This window comes from Plectropomus leopardus, chromosome 10, assembly GCF_008729295.1.
Source record: "Plectropomus leopardus isolate mb chromosome 10, YSFRI_Pleo_2.0, whole genome shotgun sequence".
Classification (NCBI taxonomy): Eukaryota; Metazoa; Chordata; class Actinopteri; order Perciformes; family Serranidae; genus Plectropomus; species Plectropomus leopardus.
This window is the reverse complement of record NC_056472.1, coordinates 25,225,247-25,247,875: the sequence shown is the minus strand read 5'-3', so window position 1 is coordinate 25,247,875 and position 22,629 is coordinate 25,225,247. Positions and strand designations below refer to the sequence as shown.

Sequence of the window (22,629 nt, the reverse complement as noted above, 5' to 3'; positions counted from 1 at the left end):
AACTAAAATAAGATAATAAATAAAGAAAAACATGAACCAATACTTATACAGAGTTAGGAAAAAATGTGGTCCAAATGTTAACTTCAACATAGACCATGACTTAAAAACAAGTTAAAAGTTAGATAATCTACTTAAAATGCTGAACAAATTTTGAAACTTTCTTGAATTGAACACATGGAAAACCATGAGCATATTGTGTCATCATAAAAGTATTCATTTGGTTTGCCATGAAAAAGGATTGTGTTTTTTTCTTCTGATTGGATGCGCAGATGAGTCTGAGCTGTGTGAAGTTAAATTCCATAAATTATTTTAAAAAACCATTTTTTTTGAGATTTTACGATGCAATGTCAGAAAAAAGGATTCATAATATGCTTCTTCCAAGCTTCCAGCATTTTCAAGTCTTTTGAGAAATTAATTTAAGACATTTAGATACCAAATAAGGCCTTATTTATGGATTAATGAATTGAATGTGCATTAAGACTTTTTAAAGATCTGCAGGAATTCTCTTTCATTTATCAAGAATTTTCTCAGGTTTTGGATTCTTCATTTACCGTGGAGGCATGCGAGAGAAGTAAAGTTTTCTTCAGAAAAGCAACATAACATGGGGTGAGTAAGTAATCGGTATACAAATTATCATTTTTGGGGTAAAGTATTCTTTTAAAGTAAATCTTTTTTGTAGGATAATTGATGTCCAATTGGGTGGAAAGGTAGAGAAACTTTCTATTAAAGACTCAAGTCAGACAGCTTATGTTATAAATCTTAGAAAATATGAGGCAGTAGCACCACAAAGTCTAAGTCATAATGTATCATCCTTTTCTTTACAGCTTTATCAGTGTTTGAATAGATGCTGGAGCAATTTTGAGATTGTTTCAGGAAATGAGAAATCCCAAAATAACAACGTCAGCCATATGACTATTGAGTGAATTCACAGAGCGCGGTCTCACCTTTGCCCTGTTTTTTGACCTCGTCCAGCAGAGGTAGCATGATGGCGTTGTTGAGGCTGGAGGGTGATCGAACGGCAGTGGTGTACATGAGAGGCAGTGACTGTACCACAACAGGGATGCGGTGAACATGGCTGGCCAGCTTCCCCGCTCCCTGCAGGCTCAGAGGGCTGGATGGAGGCGGCGGCACAGAGTGCAGGATGTGCAAATACGGCTGACCTCTGACCCCCGTTCCGGGGGCAACCAGAGGGCCTGGCGTGAGCACCGATGAGGCTGAGGTGATAACCGATGGAGAGGAGGAGGAGGAGGATGACGACGATAAAGAAGACGGGGAGAAAGCAGATCTGAGAGGGGAAGATGATGAAGTGGTGGTAGGGGTGGTGGATGAAGAGGAAGGGCGGGGTTTGTTGATTGACAGGTCAACAGGCTCGGTCTGTGTGTGGAAGTGCAGGTCGTGAGCGAGCAGGTCTTCTGGAGGTTCGGGTTTAACTCTGCTGAGGAAGAAGGGGACGCCGTCCATCGCAGAATAAGGGCGCACTTTAGGTGACTGTGGAAGTAAAAGAAGCATCAATGTTAGATTTTTCCTGCAGTGATTCATTTTTGTTATTTTAATACCTTAAAATGCACTAAACTGCCACAAACAACAGAGGAGAGACATACCATGAATACATTTAGAGGAATGCTTCACCCCCCACATGATCATTTGGGTCAATTATAGTCAGACTGTTTTCATGCAATGTACGTACATATACCTACAGTAAAGCACCAGAATTCATATATAATCCCTGTAATCCTGATCCAATAATTTGTATATAACCCATGTATGTGGGAAGGCTGCAGATATGTGACCAATGGGCTGACGGGAGTAAAGGAGGAAGTACTATAAAGAGCAAAAGTTCATCTAAAGTGGGCAGATTGGGGTGGAGGATGGGTCAAACAAACACAGGATTTTATCCCAGGAGACCAGTGTTTGTGTTGCATGTGAAACCAAGTAAACTTGTTAGAAATTCATCGTAAAAGCAAAGTTTCTTGGCAGTACAACATTTCCGATTCTAATTCTAATTTAAGATACGTCATCACCATGTTTCTGTCCTTAAACCTGCCTGAACCTAACCAACGTAACTTTGAGTTATGTGCATAACATCCCAACTTCATTCGGTTGAGGCAAATTTGTTAAATATACGAAAAGTTATATGAGGATACGTTGAGTCACCCTGTTGAATTTGGGAGGAAACTCTGTTTTTCTTGCATGATTCTCATGAAAAAAGAATCCAAAAATGGTGTCATTCATGATGAATTTAAGTCATAAGTCATATGCTCAGCACTTTCCAAGCAAATCCATTTTTTGCTTAAGCTTCACTATTCAAAGCACTTCTGTATCAACAGTCTTACATAAGGACAAAAATTGCGCCTGTGCTACTTATGTAGAAGTGTTTACATATTACAGTATATGACTAAATAATTGAGGCTTGTTTTATACTGCACAAGCAGTATGAGTTTCTAACCCTATGTTTTGATATGGTTTTGCTATTGTTAAATTTGGCCTTCATTTAGCTAAAATAATCAAGATTTTACTCTGTTTTTTGTGTTAGTCATTCAATGTAGAGGCATGCAAATTAAACGTAACCCTGGGTAATTTATATACAAATCATTTTGTGGGTGAAATATTCCTTTAATGTGTTTAATTCTTATATTACCACTCCCTAAACAATGACTCTCTCTCTAAGCAGTCAGGCCTGAGAGTGATATGATAATGAATTTAGGTGGAGGATGATTGTTTTTATGCAAGTAGCTTCAGCAGCAGCAACACTGCATGATCGAGACGCATCATAAAGGGGTATGCAGTGACATTTATTGCGAGAGGAGCAATTAATTTCCTTGTTCATTCAAGCATTCAACTCCTACTTGGTTAGCATGATGTCATACACAGATGAAACGCAGGAGTAGATAGTGTCTCTCACACTCGCCTCCTTTCACCGTCTACTTTCTGTCTTTCTTTTCTCTCTTGGCGTGGGTTGCTCTCTCTCTCTCTCTCTCTTCCTCCTGTTTTCCATCACTCCCACAGAAAAGCAGCTTTCTTGGCTCTCCTTGTATCTCTCCTAAATATCCTTTGTGACGGTGGAAAAACATCATATGGGCTCAATTTCCTGACCGTCTCTCTCTGTCTCTCAGCGATGGGCCTCCTAAGGCCAACGCTGGTGGCTCGGTGTATCCCTCAACACATCTTTCACTTAACACCAAGCAGACTGTAACACAACCGCTCCATCTGTCTGCGCAAGTTTCAGGAACCTGTTTACTTGGAAAAGATAATGAAGAACATACACAGTAGAAAAGCGACACTCACCCTGCTACTAGTTATGTTTTTTTCTCCGGACTCCCATACTTTGGATCCTCTTTGATTTCACAATTTTTGCTATGATGTGAATTGAACCATGTTGTATGTGATGTAGCAGTTATAGACTCGCTTTGCTAGGTGTGGGAGGGGTGCTCGAGTGTGTGGTGAGCGGTGTTGATCCTCACAGTGGAGCCTTTCAGAGGCTGAGTCACAGTTAAGGCCATCAGGGAGCGAGCACATCCAGGATTTTTTACTAATCATACAGGAAAACCTCATTAAAGTAAAGGGAAAAACTTTAACTCGCTCTCCAATCGCAGCTGCGGCAGATATAAAAAAACGTTCTGTGCCGTGGATTTTCATCCTCACTATTGTTTTTGAGACTCACATTTCTTTCCCCTTATGTAATGCTGGCTGAGAGTGGATCTGTGGTGAATTACGAATTTTTCTGAGTGGTGTGTGCGTGTGTGTGTGTGTGAGTGTGTTCTTTTATGTAGTAGCCTGCTATTTTTACTCCAGACTTGTATACTCGTTTTCGGGCTACAGGAAATGTTACGACCCCATGAATCAAAAAGTGCCTCTCCCTGTGTGACTCCTCCTCAGTTGGAAAACAAACCCTATCCCCATGAAATATGCCCTCTGGTGACCTCTGGACCTCATCAGGGGTTCAGCTCAGGGTCAGTGATGTCAAGGTCAGGGTTCACAATGCATGACATGCTTCATAATACCACCACCCACCAAGCACCTCTAATTTGTTTTTACACAACTCTGTGCATACAATTGTGTTTTTAGGAGAAAAAAAATGTGCTAAATATTATGATTTAAGTTTTTTTTGTTTGTTTCATTTTAAATATATATTGTGAGAATAGAATTTAGGTATTGCAACTGGAAAAAAAACTTACATACAGTAGATAGATCAGTGCGGTACCAGTTTGGAGAAGCAGGCAGGAGTACGGGAACGGAAGATAAGCAATGTGCTGCTGTGGACGGTGGAAGCAGAAAAACATATTCTATCCACCTACAAAAAGATCGATAACAGTTTAAGTGTATGCTTTATTTAGAATATTTCACTCATTTACCTTGCTGTGCATAGCCCTTTCCGACAGGCTTTCTTGCTCTTGTCAAAATTACCAGACCCAGCAAAAAATCCAAACGAACTCTTTTAAAGGCCACACAAACACACAGTAACAAACTAAATGACTGAAACAGCTGTTGACCTGCAGCTCCTGTGTTTAGTGATGTTAAACTACAGTTTTTCTCAATGGAGTCTGGCGTTGAAGAGAGTGATGTCACAGCTTCAATTCCCTATTGGAAATCGATAAATAACAATGTAAAGCCATAAAAATCTTGTTAATGTGGCAAACACCTAAACTGATAACAATATTTTTTTGGTGGGACTTTTTTTTAGTTTACTAAAATCTGTTTTGATATTGACCCCATCCCGCAGCAGTTAATTGCTTTGCTTATGTGTCAGTTCTCCAGCCTGCTTCTCCAAACTGGGGGATTCCCGAATGTCATCTAGTTGATGTAATAAACTGACTTAGATAAGCACCTCATACAACCCCACTTTAAAAAAAAATCAAACTATTGCTTTAACGCCAGTGTTTATCAAAAACTGGATGAGATAATTATTTATGTTCTGCTTTGAGGAGGAAAACAATCATCCCTCCTTTGTGGAAACTTCTAGTGTACAGTTCCGTTAGATAAACCTCTCAAGACATTGACCATTTATAGCAAATAGTTATACAGTTATATTTGGCAGAAAAAGACTGTGCTCTTTGAGGGAGCTCCCAAAAAATCCATAGAGGGTTTTGCTGGGAGCACTTACCTCCTGTTATAAAGATACATTAATTATACACAAGTAAAGTCAACAATACCAAAAGTTTCAACATGACAAGAGAAAGCTGAAGTGGGAAATGTAAGAATATGACTGGATCTGAATAGTCAGCTGGTAGCCACTCAGCTAATGAATGAGCCACTGATGGTTCAGCATGAATGAAGCAGCTGATGCAAGCTCTTGCATTATTGCTCCACCCGAAATTAACACAATTCTCCATTTCTGAATTGCAAATGTTGTCTTTTGAGTTGTTTTGTCCACTCATAATATGTCCCTGAGGTGATTGTTAAGTTATGACTCTGATGGGTGGATACTCATATAAATACAATCATGTGATGCTGAGTTTGTAGAGAAAGAATTAGTTGTGCTCACTGTTACTCCCACAATATTCATTTGTTTAAAAAATGTATAGCTACAGATTTTAATCACTGTTCACCCTCGTCTGTAAAACTTAACTTTAGGGCCCTGTATTTAGCATTGAGTATACAAACATTTAATAAGTGGGTTATAACCACTACAAAATATATAAAATAACATGTTGCCACAGAGTTAGTCTCTCGTAAAGATCCCTCCCTTGGGCTATCTAAGCTCTCTTCTGATTTTATCCCTGCTTGTTAATCTGCTATCTAACTATCTTTTTATAGCTGCCACTCCATATCTTTAAACATTTCATGAAAAATATGACTTAATTGATAATCTACATGTTTGCGGTGTCAAATGCCCTCTGTACTTCTCTTGCATCAACTCCTGCACACACTCCATGTAGCCTTTTTTGACAGACCCTCAGGCTATCATCCAGCTGCTTTTGCACGGGATCTCTCTGTGTTTGCATGTTCTGTATAGGATGTGAGTGTCGCGGACCGCCTGGAGCTATACTGCCTCGAGGCTTTGAAGTCATTAGATCCATTGGGGCTGATCTCTGCGTAGAAATCTTGTCTTTCTCAGTAAGTGCTCTAAGATTTTGTCTAGTTGGCTACAAAAGTTCTGCAGCATTGCCAATTCTCCCCGCTACTGCAAAAAAGGACATCGGAAAAAGAGGAAAATGAAGAAAATAAAATTGTACCAACCACAAGTGGAATCTGAATGCTGTTCAGTAATATTTCATGATTAATAAAACAGGTATGTTGTTCTGTTCCTGAACTCCAATTGGCTGAAAATATGTTTGAAGCTACTGTGGCAAATATACACAAAACTGTTCATGCAATTGAGTTCTGGATCAAGTCAATATTTACTTATTGCAGCTATATCAACATAAGCACATATGTTTTTTAATGAGTAACATGAAATTGCAGATTAAAAAACAAATAAGTGTGTGATAATCTTGAAAGTATATAGTTTGTCCACCAAAGAGCACTGACACATATAACTGTAAAATTGTTTTCTTAAAAGACCAATGGAGAAGTTCATAAATGTGTCTTTATGTCAAGTCTTTGTTTTTAAAAAGGCACCTGTAAATACAGTGTTATTAGATTTCTTACATTTTCAAATATCCATTGGAGTATCAGTTATAGTCTGCATTTGTTTAACAGTCAAAAACCACTGTAATATTTTGTGCGGTTCAAATAATAATGAATATCTATGATTTATTGAGTGTTGTTGTTAGTATCCTCCCCTAAAAAAGCCACAACCACATAGTTTGGTTTGGCATATGATTGTTGTAGCTAATGGCTACAAATGACAGATATTAGCTTAAAGGTAAACAATATCAAATTTTCCAACGCTGTCTTCCAACTTTGGTGTTTTAAAGGGTTAGTTGTCTGTCTGGGAAGTGCTGAGCACACAACTGGATAAATGAGACTTGGATTAAACGGCACTAGTTGTGTGAGAGTTTGTAAACAGACGTTTAAATACAGTTTTGCTGTTGTTAAATGTGGGCCCCCATGACAACAATTCATCAAGAACTGTCTATTTTGGATTCTGCATTCAAAGACATGCGAGAAAAACAAAGAAAAATAAATCCTCACGAATTCAAAATAACACAGGGTAAGTAAGTGATATGCAAATGTTCAAGTACTCTGGTTTACTTAGTGAAATGTTTAACTGTGATTTTAAAGGGTGCACAGGAGGACTCCTACACCAGCTAAAGTTACTGTTTAACAGCAATGTCGAGCCAGTTAACATGAACAGACTTTAGTTACAGGTTGTACCCAATAAAGCTATCACATTTTATTTTAATTTTTAGCTACCATCCATATGTGGGTAAAAAATTGGACATTCCTCTCATCGCAATTCACATCTCTCTACATGTCCCGTTGTCCTAATAGTAAACAAGGTTACTTTTGTTCTTTTTATTAACATAAATCTATGCATAATGATACACAATTACTCAAGCTAAGCATTTCAGATTTGACCTTATAGATGAAAAAATCGGCGCTGCGGCTACTGTAACTGCCTTGAAATGTTAACTTGTCAATATTATGGAAATAATTCTCCATTGTAGTGTATTTTAAGTAACATGGGCAGTGTTTGAAATTTGAATTTGAGCAAGTAATGTGATGGTTTAATTTGATTTTTGAAAAAGCGACAGCCCTAATACTGGACCTATTCTGCTGTTGCAAAGCACCACAGAGAACTGAACTGAAAATATTCCACTTTTCCTTTGTATGAAAAAAAGAATTTCTCTTTACTTAGAAGTGTTTTCATTGACAGTCAGTTACTGGCAACCTGTTAAAATTGGCCAATCCTGTGGCTCCTGTGTAAAAGAAAAGAAAAAAAAGGAAAACACTTGTGTGGAAAGGTCAAAACAACAGAGTTTGCAGTGTTACACAAAAGTGAAAACAGAAAGCTATTTGCATTTTAGAGTTTGCTTCTCAGACACATCTCAACTAGCACAAGTGGAAAACTTAAGCCGCCCCTGCTCTCATTTTGACAGATACAAACACATGTATGCGCTCATACCTACACACACACTGACACACATATAAAGATATGCTCGACCCGCCTGCCTGCCTCTGTCCTCATGCCATTGTCTTTATTAGGGGATACTGGTTAGCGGGGCAGATTTTCCAGCCCCTTGCGGGCGAATTGTCTAACAAGGCAGACCATTTCCAGCAAGCCCTTGGCCCCCCGCCACCCAAATGAAGACCATATTTCTGCAGCAGCCTAAACTGTCTGTCTGCCGTCTAAAGGGAAACACAGTCTGTTAGGGCAAGATTGGATCTTGGTGCACTTCAAAGCCGTGTGGGCTGCAGTGCTCACATCCTGTCTGTGACTGACATCACTACATGTATGAAGAATGACTTCAAACCCCAGGTAGCAGCTTGGGAGCACGGCTCTCAAGCCGTTGAGCCACAGCTGAGAGCGGGACACCCAGAAAGTGACCACCTGCTGCCTCTCTGTCAACCTCTTAGATGTGAAGAGGCCGTTTCGATTTTTATCAATACAAAGCACCTACGCAGCCGAACAATTCTCTACTGAGGCAACCTGATGGGTTATCAGCAGCTGGTGCTTTTCTCATCCATCATGCTCATGCTCTCGGTTTCGTCTCAACAGAAACTATTTTGCTCTTCTCCTACAAAGTGCTCTTGGTGATATATTAGGGGGCCGGGTTATTATTGATGTGTTATGAATGGAAATCAATAATAACTGAACACTAATTCATCCTGATTACAAATATTAAGTGGCCCACACCCGCTGCACACACAGCTGTGGCAGCAAACACAAAGCCCTTGTAACCTAGCAACAGCTTCTCCATAACAAGACCACTTCATTTTGAGGTATGCTGGACCGGAGAGCACTGATACTGTATGTGGGCCACAGAAACCTTGCACGAGGTAACTCCATTATGCCTAACATGGTCAATAACTGCAGTGAATTTGAACTCAAACATGAGATTGAATTGTGCATTTTGAAGAAAATTACAGGGATACTTTGCCAATTTTCAACCAGGTTTGTGTCATAGCATTGTGGGTAGTAGGGCTTCCCCTTTGAGAGTAGGAGATTCATCAGTTGGAGACCCCTCAGTCGACTGATATTATTTTGAAATTCATAGCTCACGGCAACTTAATACGACACACTTTCTGACTTTTGTTGGATATCTAGTGCCAGCAAAAAATGTTGTTGCACACTGCCAATCTATCATTAGCGTCATTAGCTTGTTTATATTACATGAATGGTGTTGTCACACTGAGCCTCCCACTGAGCCCAGTTCAAACTTTAAAACTCTAAATGGAGAAAAAACACCAAACGGACTGTTGAATATTCATATTTAATGCCCGAATCTGATTCCAACAACATAACTCTGAGCTGGGTACAGTCCCTAGTGGGTAGCATGTTTATATAAACTCAGGAGAACTTCCCTCCATCTAACCCAGATATCTCTCCTCCCCCCAAGCGAAACTGCAGGATGACATAAACTGATGCAAAAATGTCATCCAGCAGAGTTAAGCTGGCTGTCCTGGGCTGCTGCTCAGACTACAGGCTGTATTTCCGCATTTTCGCATTTCTTGCCACCTACCACCATATTATGACCACCGCAGACACAAAGAGTATGGAAGAAGATCAAGATTATGCTACTGCACTTGTATTTCTCACATAGAAATGTTTTCAGAAACATATTTTAGTGCCCTGTTTAGCTGTTTTCGCGAGTGTTTGCAAACAGGAAGTGAACTACATACTGTTTCCTGAACAGTGAAAGTTTTCAGAAACACATTTTAGTGTATAGTTTGTTTGTAATATTAGAATTTGTAAACAAGAAGGGGTTCCTGTATTGTGAAAAAAATGGAGCTGAAAGAATGAGATAAAATGGTGAAACTAAGCAGCGCTGATAAAATATGAACCAAGATTCTGTTACCACATTGTCTATTTCTCAACTCAAACGTTTACAGAAACATATTCCAGTCCAGTTTTTAACTGTAATATGAGAGGATGTCTTGCTGGCATGCTGCCACATACGAGTTCACATTACGTCACATACCAGCAAGGCCATTTGTCTTGTGCAGCACAGTGCATTCTGGTAGTTGTAGGTTTTCTACCAAAAGCATCCTTTTCTTGGTTTTTCAAAAGTATTTTCATTAGAGACATCCTTGGTTTATATAAAGGCCACCTCTCCAGCAGAGAAAACACTCCTTGACGAACGCTAACAATTCTTGTGGTAACAATTAACTTCTTCTCTGTGATAAATTCATATTGAGTCATGAGAGAGCACTGTGAGAGAGCAGAGGCATGAAATACAGTTTAGGAAGAGATGGAGCTGTGATAAGAGTTTGCGGAGGAAGAGACGGTGTGTTTGTCTTGTGTGCAAGATAGAGACTCATGCGTGTTTGTGGGAAATAAGGGTATGGGAGGATAAAAATCGAGACACGTAAAGGGGCAGGAACGGACAGAGATAAGATTTTCCCACGTGACCCTCCTCCCCGGAGCAGTGGCTACATCTGCGCATTCACCCCCAGCCTGCACGGACTCTCTGCTGGCCCCGGTCACCTCCCTCACAACCCCCCAATGCATTCCTGCTCCAGCTGTGGCTCTCCTCCTCCTACTTGGTTCTTCTCCTCTTCCTGCTTGCTACCATGCTCTCCGACCACTCCTCTTAGCCCCCACACTCACTTGCTTAGGCCTGGGAGTAATTATGAGCCCATTGCCAGGAGGAGGAAAGACGGAAAGTAAAGCAGGGAAGAGAAAAAAAGGGGAATTGTCTGGAAAACAACTGCTCTCTTACCCCTTGTTCCGATTCCAGGGGCTCAGCTTTGACTCGGACTGCAGGCATTCCGTCAAGCATTAACATCCTGTTTCTTAGGCTGCCTGCAAAAGGAAACAGAGGAGGTGTAAGACGGGTGTTTTAGCATGACTAAGCAGGTCCCACACTCGGCTATTCACACATGGACATCTACGATGTTGTGCCTGCACCCACTGGGAGATAAACACATTTTAAATAGACACGGATTCATGTTTCGAAAAAGCGTCAGAAGCTGACAGACAAAAGATGCACGCAAACTGGGTAAACTCAGTCGGTGCACAGCATGGCTCCCTATTCTCCATAATACAGATTTTCAATTGCCTGGTGGGCTGCTGCACGGCTAATAACACTTCATAACGCTGGATAAAATCCTCTTAAGACTTCAATGGAATACAAATACTTGCTTTGATACACAGCAATGGCAACAGCACACACAGTGTCCTCTCTAACCGTTGATAGAATAAAATAATAACTTGAATTTTTACACCTCTAAAGAAGGGGTTGGGGATATGGCCCTAAAATATCACAATATTCAGGGTATTTTTGTGATTATAATATTCTTGATTATATGACAAAATGCTGAAAAATATTTTATTAATTTCTAGAATATACAGACGGACAAAGTAAGTGTTCATAAGTTTCATATATCAGCATAAGCACAGCAGTTTCATCTAAAATATTCAGTAAAAACTAGACAAAAAATGTTTCTAATTTCTTTAGTTTGCAAACAGCAACAGTTATTTAGAGTGAGATTCAGATTCTGTATAAAAATATAAATACTGCAGTAAAAAAAAAAACACTACACATTACGAAATGAAAATATATTCCTGGAATCTGTACAATAATCTCAACAGGCGATTTCATTTTCTTCAGGAAAAATCCTTCAGGATTGAGTTGTTATGGTCCACCTGTATGTGATCGACTGTATGTCTCCTCTACTCTCTGCTGACCATCAAATCCATTATGTCAACAAGTTGAAATATTGCCAATATCACGATATGATATGGCACACCCCTGTTCTAAAGAAAATATTTTATACTCACAAAGATGTATGTCAAATTAATACCACAATAAGGCACTAAACAAATGCAAACACATACAAAAACACACTTTTTGGTCACATGTATATGTTCATCAGTCCCTCTGCAAAGTGGGCAGCAGTGCCCGGCTCTTCAGCTCCGTGCTGTGGCTTTAAGAGGGATACTCAGATGGAGCCAATGACAACAATGCATGTTCCGTATCCCCTCAGTTGGAGTCGACCTGAGGTAACCCTTCCCTCTTATTATTTTAGCAGCAGTACATGGAGGAATGCAAGCAAGGCAAATAGACTCTGAACATCTCTATTACTCTCCACTGCTGGCACCAGCAGCAGGATGTGTGGCCCAATCCTTGCAGTCAGCAGCGCCGCAGCCACCCTGACCACTCTTGTGCGGACAGGGGAAAAAAATCTCAGCCAATCACCAATGACATATACTCTTTTCCCTGCAGCTAGTTGCCCGACCTCAAACTACATTAACCATCTCTACATCCACACGGCCTGTCCAATAATCAAGATTTTTTTTTTTTTTTTTACTCACCAGAAAATCCACTCAAGATGGTTAACAAAAACATTTCAAAAATAATTTAAAGCCAAGTATTGTTCCCGCCACCTCTTAGACTCTCAAGCAAAACCCCGACTGTGTTTGTGTGTGAGGGAGGCTGAGAAAAGAGGGAGGATTTACTCTCTCAATCTGCAACCCCCCCTCTCCCCAGATCTCGCCTCTCAGGTCTAAGTCCCTCAGGTACCCTGGCTGTGCTGCTATTGTATTGTTGTCCAGGATGTCCTTCGGCTTCAGGTCTTGGTAGGCCCAGATAGCGTTGCCATAGTAACGGCTGGGGCGGGTGGAGCTGCAGCCTCGGTCCAGCCTCAAGCCATGTGTTGAGGAGAAGAAGAGAGAGGAGGCTGAAAGTGAGGTTTGTTTTGCTTGAGATGACCATCGTTCTTGCATGTTTGGAGGTAAAAAAAAAAAAAATCTTGATTTTCTTCTGGGTAAATTTTACTTTTTTTTTTTTGCCTAAAAAGTTTACCAAACTTATTTGTTGTCAATGCTAAATGTGTGCACTCCTACTGGAAAAGACCTTTCAGTTTTGCACAGCGTGTCAAAATTTATCATTTCTCAAAAGCAGCAACCTTTCAATCCAGTTAATCCAGTGGTTTGTGATCGCCTTCCTAATGAACTGGCCTGCAGCAGGCTATTCATAGGAAATCAATGCCTATTGCATGCCTCTGCCTGCGACTGCAATGACCAAAGAGCTAACAGCAGCAAGAGACACCTAACACTGAGTAATGAGCTAACAGTGGGGTGCAGTGTATTGAAGAGGTCATGTCGAAACACTTTGACCGAAGTCAACTGCCATCTGGAACGTGTCTGTCGCTTCAGGCTCACGAACCCAAAAAGATAACAAGATGAACAAAGATTGAGTTTGAAATGAAGAGAATTTGTTCAAGGTAATAAACCAAAGTGTATCCAGGATTCTCTATCGCTAAATTTGGTCTGCTGGCGGCAGGCTTAGGCAACCAGCAGTGTGCTGTCCATCAGCGGTATGAGGCTCTGTGTGTGGGAGATGGAGGGGGGGGTTAGAGGGAAACAGGGTAGATTAAGATCACCTTTCCATTTGCTGCACTCTGAAATGAAATGGCCATCCCAGGTGTGTGGGGGAGTTGGATGGAGAGAGGAGGGCAGTGGAGTGTTGAGGCATCTCATTTCTCCCTCCTACCCGCCCTCCCGTCCCCACCAAAATCCCCAGAATGAAAAAAAAAGAAAAGGTAAAGGGAGCAGGTGAAGATTGAGGCCAGTCCTTGCAGCAAAAATGCTTCAAATATACATATTTCAGAGTCTGCTGCTCTCTTCGCTTTTTCTGTTTGTGCTTATTTGTGTGTCTGCTAATGCCTTTCCAAGTATGAACTGAAACACCCACCACATAGCCGCAGCTATGACCTCAGGTCCACTATCTCCTAGTTCGCTGATGGGCATCAGCTCTGTGCTGATGGAGGCGATAGCACCGAGCTGGAGTGGAAGGATAAAGCCCAGCCAAACCAACCCTGAACACACGGGCTGGATCAATTATAGGTGACAAACCTCGCAAGAAAACCTCTGACAATCTGAGGCCAAATGATGACCTCATACACAAGTGACATCATCTATGCCTATACACATATGTGCTACAGCAGGCATGTCCAAAGTCCGGCTCAAAGTTGTTTTTCAAAATATACTAGATGTGGACTAAAATAAGATCACTGTGCATTTTTTCTGTTTTTCAGGCTCATGGCAAGACTATCACCAAGTAGGAACTACGCAGGCAGAGATAGTGATTTCTCATTAAAAAGATGACATACAAGCAAACAAATGAAGAAAAAATAAAGTTGACAGCAAGGGCCACTGCTTTTGAGAGCTAAAATTAAAAATGTGCGTTTTTGTTTTTTTTAAATAATCCATATAGTGCAAGAAGCAGCTGGATTTTTTCACATTAGCTAATCTGGCCACCACTCAAAAAAGTTTGGACACCCCTGTGCAAAACATACATACACACCGTTTAAACCCAAAGGATTTCATAAGGAAACATGTAAAAATTCCAACAAGCCTACAAAACCAGTTAGTGAGAGCAATAACTTTTTATTATCAAACACTTAATTTTCGGCATTCTGGTGAATTTAATGCACCAATTTGTGCCTTTTCTGCATTAGTTTATGGTGTAAACGTATTTGACTGTGTCAAAATAAAACTCCTTTTGCTACTTTATGGTTTTATTTAGAGATAAAAATGCACGTTCTGTCTATTGAGGACGGTGTGTCCCTTACATCCCCCTGAAATCTACACCTGAGTAAGTGTGAAGACAGATTCTGCTTGGAAAGCAACTTTAGTGTATTTCATCCTATATTCCCATGTTTGTGTGTCTAAGTGACTAATGGGAGCAACATTTTTTAAAAATTTGTTCCAGTTTTTAGCAAAAGAACCACCTCAAAACAGGCTGAAATTTACATCCACTATGCTTGTTTTTGCTACTGAGTGGCTCAAATTGTTATTCTGAATGTCTGACAAGAATATGAAAGGATCCCCACAGGTATAGACCTTTTTGTTAAACCAGAAACAGCCCCAAAATCGCTATTGTCAAACCCACCAAACTCCATTTAAATTAACACGTTTTTTTTATTGTTTTGAAACACACTTCATTCAAACGTGACAGAAGCAAAATAAAACTCACAAAAGCCATCTTAGTTTGTCTTTCTACTATTCCAACAATCATAAACTCCAGTTGGGCAAAAATAAACCCTTAATTCACCCAATTCAGCATGAAAATATGCTGGCTCTAAACACACTAAAATGATATTTATTTATATGGAGACTGGCGGGTTTGGCAATAATGATTTCGAGGCTGTTTATGGTTAAACAAAAAGCATCTTAATCCTTAAAAAGGTCTCTCTCTATATGGATCCTCTCCATGATGTTGTCAGACACTTAGAATAATAATCTGAGTCTGTCAGTGGCAAAAACTTGTTGTAGACATAAACTGACAGTACTCAATTGCCCCGTGTGGTGACACTGAAACCTGTTTTATGGCTGCCGGCTGCAGCGCTCTTGCTCAATACTGGACCATTCACAAAAATTGTTGTTCCCATTAGTCACTTAGACACAAAAATGTGGAAAATTGGATTCATGTTGAAAAATACCAGTTACCCTTTAACACTGTCTCTGAACGTTCAACCAGTAAAAGTAAAGCTAAAAGAAACTCTTGAAACCAGATTTAGTATCCGGCTGTGTGTACCATCTCTCTGTTCTGTCTCTCTCATGTGCTCATTGTTGCACAAACACACACACGAACACCACACACCCTGAAACACACTGTAACAGACGGGCCCCGCCAATGCTTTGTTCCCATGTTGAGCGCCCAGAGCAACTGGGTGCATCTGTGTCACAGAGGCTGGACCTGCTGCCACGGGCTGGGATGGAAGAGAGATGGAAAAGGGTGAGGGGAAGAGAAAGGGGGCAATGAATTATGGGGGGAGGGATATATGAGGAAGTGTTAAGGAAGGTGATAGCAAGAGAAGTGAGCGAGGGGCGGGGGCTCGTTGAGGAGCGCAGAGTTGCTGGCAGGAGCGGTGGTTAGGGGAAGCAACCAAGGGGAGTTGAAGAGGTTGAGGGGGGGTGTTTAGTGGGGAGGAGGAGGGGCGGGAGTCAGAGAAGCGAGAGAGGGTAGAGAGGGGATATGGATCTGAGCCAAGGCCCGGTCGAGCGCAAAGCACACGGTGCAAGAATGCCAACAGACCCCCTCCCACCCGGTCCTCGACCAAAGAGGAGAGAGAAAGAAAGAGAAGGAAACAGCGAGGAAAAACATTTCCAAATGTTTCAAATCAGAAATTAACCAGCGATATAAGTGCAAATGCATAAAAAGGACAGAGCTATAGGTGATGGGAGATGAGCTTTGCCTGTGTTTCCTGTGTTGTGTGCCGCTGGCCTCTTTGCCGCAGCTCACTTCCCTCTTCTGTGCCCCTGGACACCCCAATGTGACACATTGGCCTGATAACCAGCCTACAACTCACCAGCACACACTCCTCCGCTTCCTCTCTTTCGAGTCACTCAGTGCAGCAACTTTCAGAAAAGTGGTGAAAGCTGACTGCGTTCACAACATGCTAAGAAAACACTTCCTAGAAAAAGAGATTTGGCTGAGCGACACTTAGCAGACCCTGGAAAATAACCGTCTAATATATGTTCGGCAATAAAACATTTATCTGCTTTGCCAGCAGTGGAGACACAATAGAGCCACAGCTGAATCACAGCTGATTTTCGATCTCAGCCTCAGTCTGCTTCATGTTAAGCTGTGTCTGCTCATGACCTCATCTTGTTGGCCTCATTCTGCTCTTGAGAGCCCATTCAAATAGTTCCCTGCAGAGTTACTGCTTACAGAGTAACTGCACCCAGGCAAATAACGGCGGTTTGAGTGGTCAAAGATTCAGAAGACTTGAACCTTCAACCCACAGAGGTCAGTGCTGCTCTACAAAGCCAAAACACATTAACTCCATATTTTGTCAAAACCAGTATCTGATTTTTTTGGCATCTGTTTTTCTGTATAAGAATTATATTGCAATAGAAATGTGTAAATTTTAGCATTCAGTGTTTGTAGGAAAGGTAAAAACTAACCTTGATGGCCAGACTTAACTAGGTTAGCACTTATGGTCATAGCTAGTTTTAACCAAAGCTATATTTACTAAGCTGTATAAAAAAAATACATTTTCATCATGTCACACTTTCATAATTGAGATTTTTATATCACATAAATAAGGCAGTGTCTATATGCAAGAAGCTTAAAGCTATGTAGCTTGAATCCCCTTTGACGATAATCATCTTCAAAAAGTATTATGTTAAGGCTGTATACCTGCAGGTATACCTGTTACACAATTTGGCTAAGTAGTTTTTTCCTAAATTTCACAGTGTAGTTCCAGCTGTCTGCCTGCTGAAATGCAAACTCAATTTTCTTCTTCTGTTCAGACAAAAACTTCACATGAACCCTAGTTGTGTACTGCAGCATTTTAGTATTGCACTTTATATAAGTGCACTATAAAGTCATGCACTTATAAGAGAAAGATCAAAGTCTCTCCAAATCAAAGCAGCAGAGGCAGAAATATCCAAACTTTTAAGCCTAAGTGTAGGTCGAAAACAAAAAAAAACACCATTGGATAATTTAACTAGAAGTGTACCAATACATCGACCTGGTTGGATATATCAATCAGATGATCAATAATCTAATATCATCAATGCAGAGTTAAAACATTGATAGGTAGTCATCTTAAAGGTACACAAAGAAAGATTGTCAGTTATTGTTTGTAAACACACTCGCCAGTAAAAGTAACCCCAAATTCACTCTCTAATAGCATTTTGCTCCGAACCACACGTGAGCGCTGTGGAGGTACACGGCCATGAACGTCCTGAGAACAGAAAATAAGCACAAGTGGAGTGTAGAGATACATACACCTCCACACACTTTAGGTAGGTTATTAGTGATGATTGAGAGGGATTAACTCTGCCTGAGTCTACACATTGTATTTTAGGAAAATCCTGCATAGTATATCTTTTCAACACGCCTTTATTTTGAAATTCCCAGTGCAACATCAATGTCACCCTTTCCATACAAGCGCACCTTTGTCCTGAACATTAAAACAGTGCTAGCAGCTTAACTGCAGGCTGATAACAATAAGCGGCAACCCAAAAAATACAGTGAAGATATTTACTGATATCACCTAATATTGATCACAGTACTCTGAACTGAAATCAAATTGTATTGTGGTGGACATTGTAATACCGGCAAATATCGTATTGTTGTCCAAAGCAATCGATATATTATAGTACTGTGAAGACACTTGCTATTAACACCCCTTAAAACAACAATTGTTGTTAGCCCCTTAATGCAATGACAATAAAGCTACTTGAACTTGAATTTGAATTATATGGGTGTTTTTATAGACCCTCCCTGGCTGGTAAATGTCAACATCTCTCCAACTGATGTCGCCAGTTTGTAACACAGACAGTTCGTTATCAAGGCTGTGATGGTTTATGTTCCTTATTCCGCTGCATTGTTCTTGTTTTAACTGCTTATCTATGATGTGCTATTGGTGGAGTCAAATTCAGATTCCTTGTGTGCACATATACTTAGCCAATAAAGCTGATTCTGATTCTGAATCTGATCGGGGCTTATTTGTGAGAACCAACAAAACTCCCTCCAGAGCCACAGAGGATACTCTACATATCAGCTGTTTTATTCACAGGGTGACTAGTGCTCCCCATGACGAGTGAGCTGACCTTTAAAATCGTCGGCGTTTTCCTTTAAAGAGCAGCACATACCAGGTAAACAGTGATGATGCCGTTTGTTACGCATATGGGTGAGCAAGGCGGGGATGTGCGTTTTCCCTCAGACTTCACTCCTGGATGTACTGACATGGACATAGTCTGTTTTTTTTTCTAATCATTCCTGGCACTCTGTGAATGGTCTCAGAATTTCCATTTCATAAGCCGTATTTTCCTTGGCAGGAGCAGCAAGCAAAGTCTTTTGGATGCTTCTGGGACATTTTTGAACGGGGCTCAAGAGAGCAGAGTGCTGCTACCTCACTGCTCATAGAAGTGTGGACTCCTCTAACCCCCGACAAACACAATGGCATCAAACCACAGTTTATGTGCACTACCCTTTGAAAAAAAAAAAGTTCCCTTTAGGGTTAAAAACCCCTTAGAGATGCACTCAACTGATGCACTTTACCTCAAAACACCCTGCCCTTTTCCTCTGGGAATAAATCAGTTTCACAGAGGGAAAGCACGGCTTTCTTTATGAACACAGTTATTATTAGACAGAATACGCTCCTCGTATACTGGATGTTTTCATCTCTAGGACATACAGGCAAACGTGGGGAGCTTATCAGGTCCCATCAATTTAAACTGAATGTCATCCTCTATCTGTCGGATGCTATCCAGCCTTCACTTGTTGTTGAATTTGATGTGCAGTACATGAATGACTGGGCTCCCTACTGCACTCACATGCAGCCTGCAATTCAAAAAACATCTAATGATACAATTTCTTGAAGTCACAAAACTCAGCTGCCCAATAAACACATTACAGAGGGTGATTTTATTTAAAGAGTCTGTCAACAGCAATAAAAGATTCCTCACATTATGGATATGCCTTGCATATTGCATGACCATTTTTAAGGCTGGCTTTGAGGGAGGACGTTATCGACAAAATGCTTGTCAAAAAGTGCCATGTACAGGAAAAAAATAAGCATCTGAAAAAATACCAAAGACACAGAGGAGAATAGACTGAGACAGCCCCAAAGATGGACGCTAAAACCATTTGCACAGGCTGAATGGGCACGGCAAAAGATGAAGTATTGATCTGATCGATCCGGACGTCAGAATACAAATCATGCTCCACTGTGATGCTTTGAGAAAAACCTCAAAAAAGTGACCCAGATTAGAAAAAAAGGCTCATTGTGGGACTGTTCATAGATTGCAGACCTTTGCCTTTAAAATTTTGAATGATCTATTTCAGTATTTATTGGACAGCTAAGTTATTGAATTTTGTGCAATGAAGAATGGGTGTCATGTGAGGTTAAAGGGGTTCAGGGGCTGTGATACAAAATCTGTACCAAGCAGCAGTCTTCAGAGCTGAAAAATAATGCCAGTGTCAAAAACTGCAATTCCTCAAATGGCCACTTGAGGCTGACCAAAAGGCCGAGTCAATCCCCACAGACTGCTTTAAAACCCTCAGACATTCAGTTTTTCTGATAAGTACATTTTGTTTTAATGGTTTCAAGGCTGTTTTTCGATAGTGAAAATCAGCATTAGCATTAGCACAGTTAGCTAGACTGTAAATACACCATGCTAACTAACGTAGCAGCTAGCTTTAGGGTTATCACCACCCTCTCGTCCAAATATGGTTACTTTTCGCTCACAGACCATATAAAATAATGGATGCAGCTACCATGTCGTCACCCATTGGATAATGGATTACCATTTTAAAGAATCAAGTTCAGCATTTCAGCCGTCCCCATCTTGGTTTTTTTAGAGCCTTAAGTGACAATATTTGGACGAGAGTGGGAGCTGTGAAGGAGTGAGGGGTGGATCTGACTCATAGCGTTAAGTGACACCTCGCAGACCGCCTGTTATTTAAAGCAGTCCACCCTTAAATATGCATAACTTTGGGCCTCAATAAAATGAAAAAAGGTGAGTTTAAAATTAAATTCACTCTCTGTATAGGTGTAATTAATGTTAAAATTAGCTCAAAATACCAAATATAATACTGTAAAGTAAGGCATTTTTAAGATAGGGGTCTATGGCAATGGGGATTGTTTCAGGGCCAGCTTCATGTGGCCATTTGATGATCTGCAGTTTTTGGCACTTAAACAGTGGCTTAATTTTTTAGCCTCCAAGGTTCACAAATGAATGTGGCTACATCTATTATTTTCATACTGTCTATGATCTGTATGTTCAAATGGGCTTGGCAGCAATGTGGAGTGCCATTTTTTTTCCCCCTGCACAGTGAACTCATTATGTAACTTCCTGAACACATTTCATGCAAAAATGTTCCTTCATTTACAGCATGCAGTTAATGTAAAATAAAGTCTGTGTGTGTGATAAAGAGCAGTGATCTCATGTTCTCGCCTCAGCCAGAGACCTCAGCACCTGGGAGGAAACCAGCTCCATTTATAGAGAGTTGATACCCATGTAAATACACAGACAACACTCAGTCACACACACACACACACACACACACACACACACACACACACACACACACACACACACACACAGTAGCACACTCACAAGGCCCACGGAAGTTCCCATATTCTGGTGGATTGCCCTTGGGTCCTTGCTATTTCTGCCAGGGGCAGGGGGATCCTGTGTCAGTAATCCTGTCGGGATGAGGGGGATGAGGTCGCCGGATGCGGCTCAAATCCACTGCCTTTACTAGCACACACACATGTAAACACAGATATGAAATGAAAATAATTTGCATGGGAACATTTTTGCTGAGTTGACACAACATACAGTACTTCAACTGGGTGTTGGCATGTTTACACAAGAAAACAAATGTGTTTTAATGAAAAATGTGCTCAAACAGTGGGCATACAGGCAGCTGACGATTAAAAAAAACTCACTTGTAGTCATTGTCATACACTTTAAAATCACCCCACAAATACAGTGACAGTTATGACAGTTATAATACTTTAACCAGATATGTCTTGAGTGTCTCTTAAAAATGGTAGAAACTCATCACCTTGAATTTCTTCATTAACCCATCTAAAATATCTGGGGGTTTTTTTGGCCAAAAGGGAAATCTTTTGTGAATTTTTTTTGTCCTTGTGAAAGCTCCCCACCTCCGCCAATACCACCTCCGTCCTTTCTGCAGTCTTGTGAAACTGTGGGAAATGAAGAAGCTACTTATTCTGAGAGGAAACACTCAAAGCGAAAAGAGGAGTCGGTCGCTGTCTGGTTTGTCTGCATCTCCGTCTGTGTGTCAAACGCACTTCTTATAAAGCTGACTTCCTGAGTCGCTGCTCTGTTCTACAATCTGGCTACCACACACGCAGACACATACACATGCACACACACACACACACCTTGTGACCTCTGCCTGCAACCACAATGGACCATATTTATGTTAGATTAAGAGACAGACACACACACACACACACACACACACACACACACAACTCTGTCTCTCAATATTGCAGCTCGGCTCATGAAAGAAGAATATAGATGCCCATTCAACACAAACAGCCACCCACACACACCTACAGTGTGCACACACACGCTTACATGCACACACCAAACACACACACACACACACACACTCCTCCACAGAGCTCCAGAGAGAGGTAAACAGAAGAGTCTGACATCCTCTTGCATCATGTGCCTCAAATGCAGCAGAGAAACAGCTAAACAAGCTGTGACCGTGACAGCTCTAAAGTGAGGTGGCATTACTCAAGTGAGCTTCGACTTGGAAGTCAAAGCAATTTGTGACACCGTTTCCAGACCATTTATGCCCAATTGTAGATCATTTTGATGTAATCATGAGAAAGAATAAGTTAAATATTCTGTGCGAGGGCTGGACTGAGTTTGGCGTTGAAGAAAACCAAAAATAGATGCCACAAACAGCTCCTAAAGAGCCATTACTCTATGAGGTCTTCTTGTTTCAACATAATCGGGTGACCTCTCTAGAACACCCTTCACACACGAACACACACACACAGACACCTCAGTAAATGCAGTAGGGTCAGTGGCTGTGCATCTAAAATAGCCTCTGACACAAAAACCTCACTTGT

General features: G+C 40.9%; 1 protein-coding gene across 4 annotated transcripts in view; it reads right to left on the bottom strand.

Annotated features, from left to right (window-relative positions):
* The window catches only part of klf12b (Kruppel-like factor 12b), a 58,467-nt gene that overhangs the window by 23,889 nt on the left and 11,949 nt on the right, over positions 1-22,629 (bottom strand). For 3 of the 4 annotated variants that reach the window (XM_042494261.1, XM_042494262.1, XM_042494264.1), the window contains exons 2-3: positions 10,767-10,849; positions 945-1,488 (exon numbers count right to left, since the gene is read on the bottom strand). In XM_042494261.1, the coding sequence (XP_042350195.1) occupies positions 945-1,488; positions 10,767-10,849 (627 nt within the window). Of the gene's footprint in view, positions 1-944; positions 1,489-10,766; positions 10,850-21,127; positions 21,215-22,629 lie in introns of those variants that run through there. The other variant, XM_042494263.1, reaches the window with a different exon arrangement.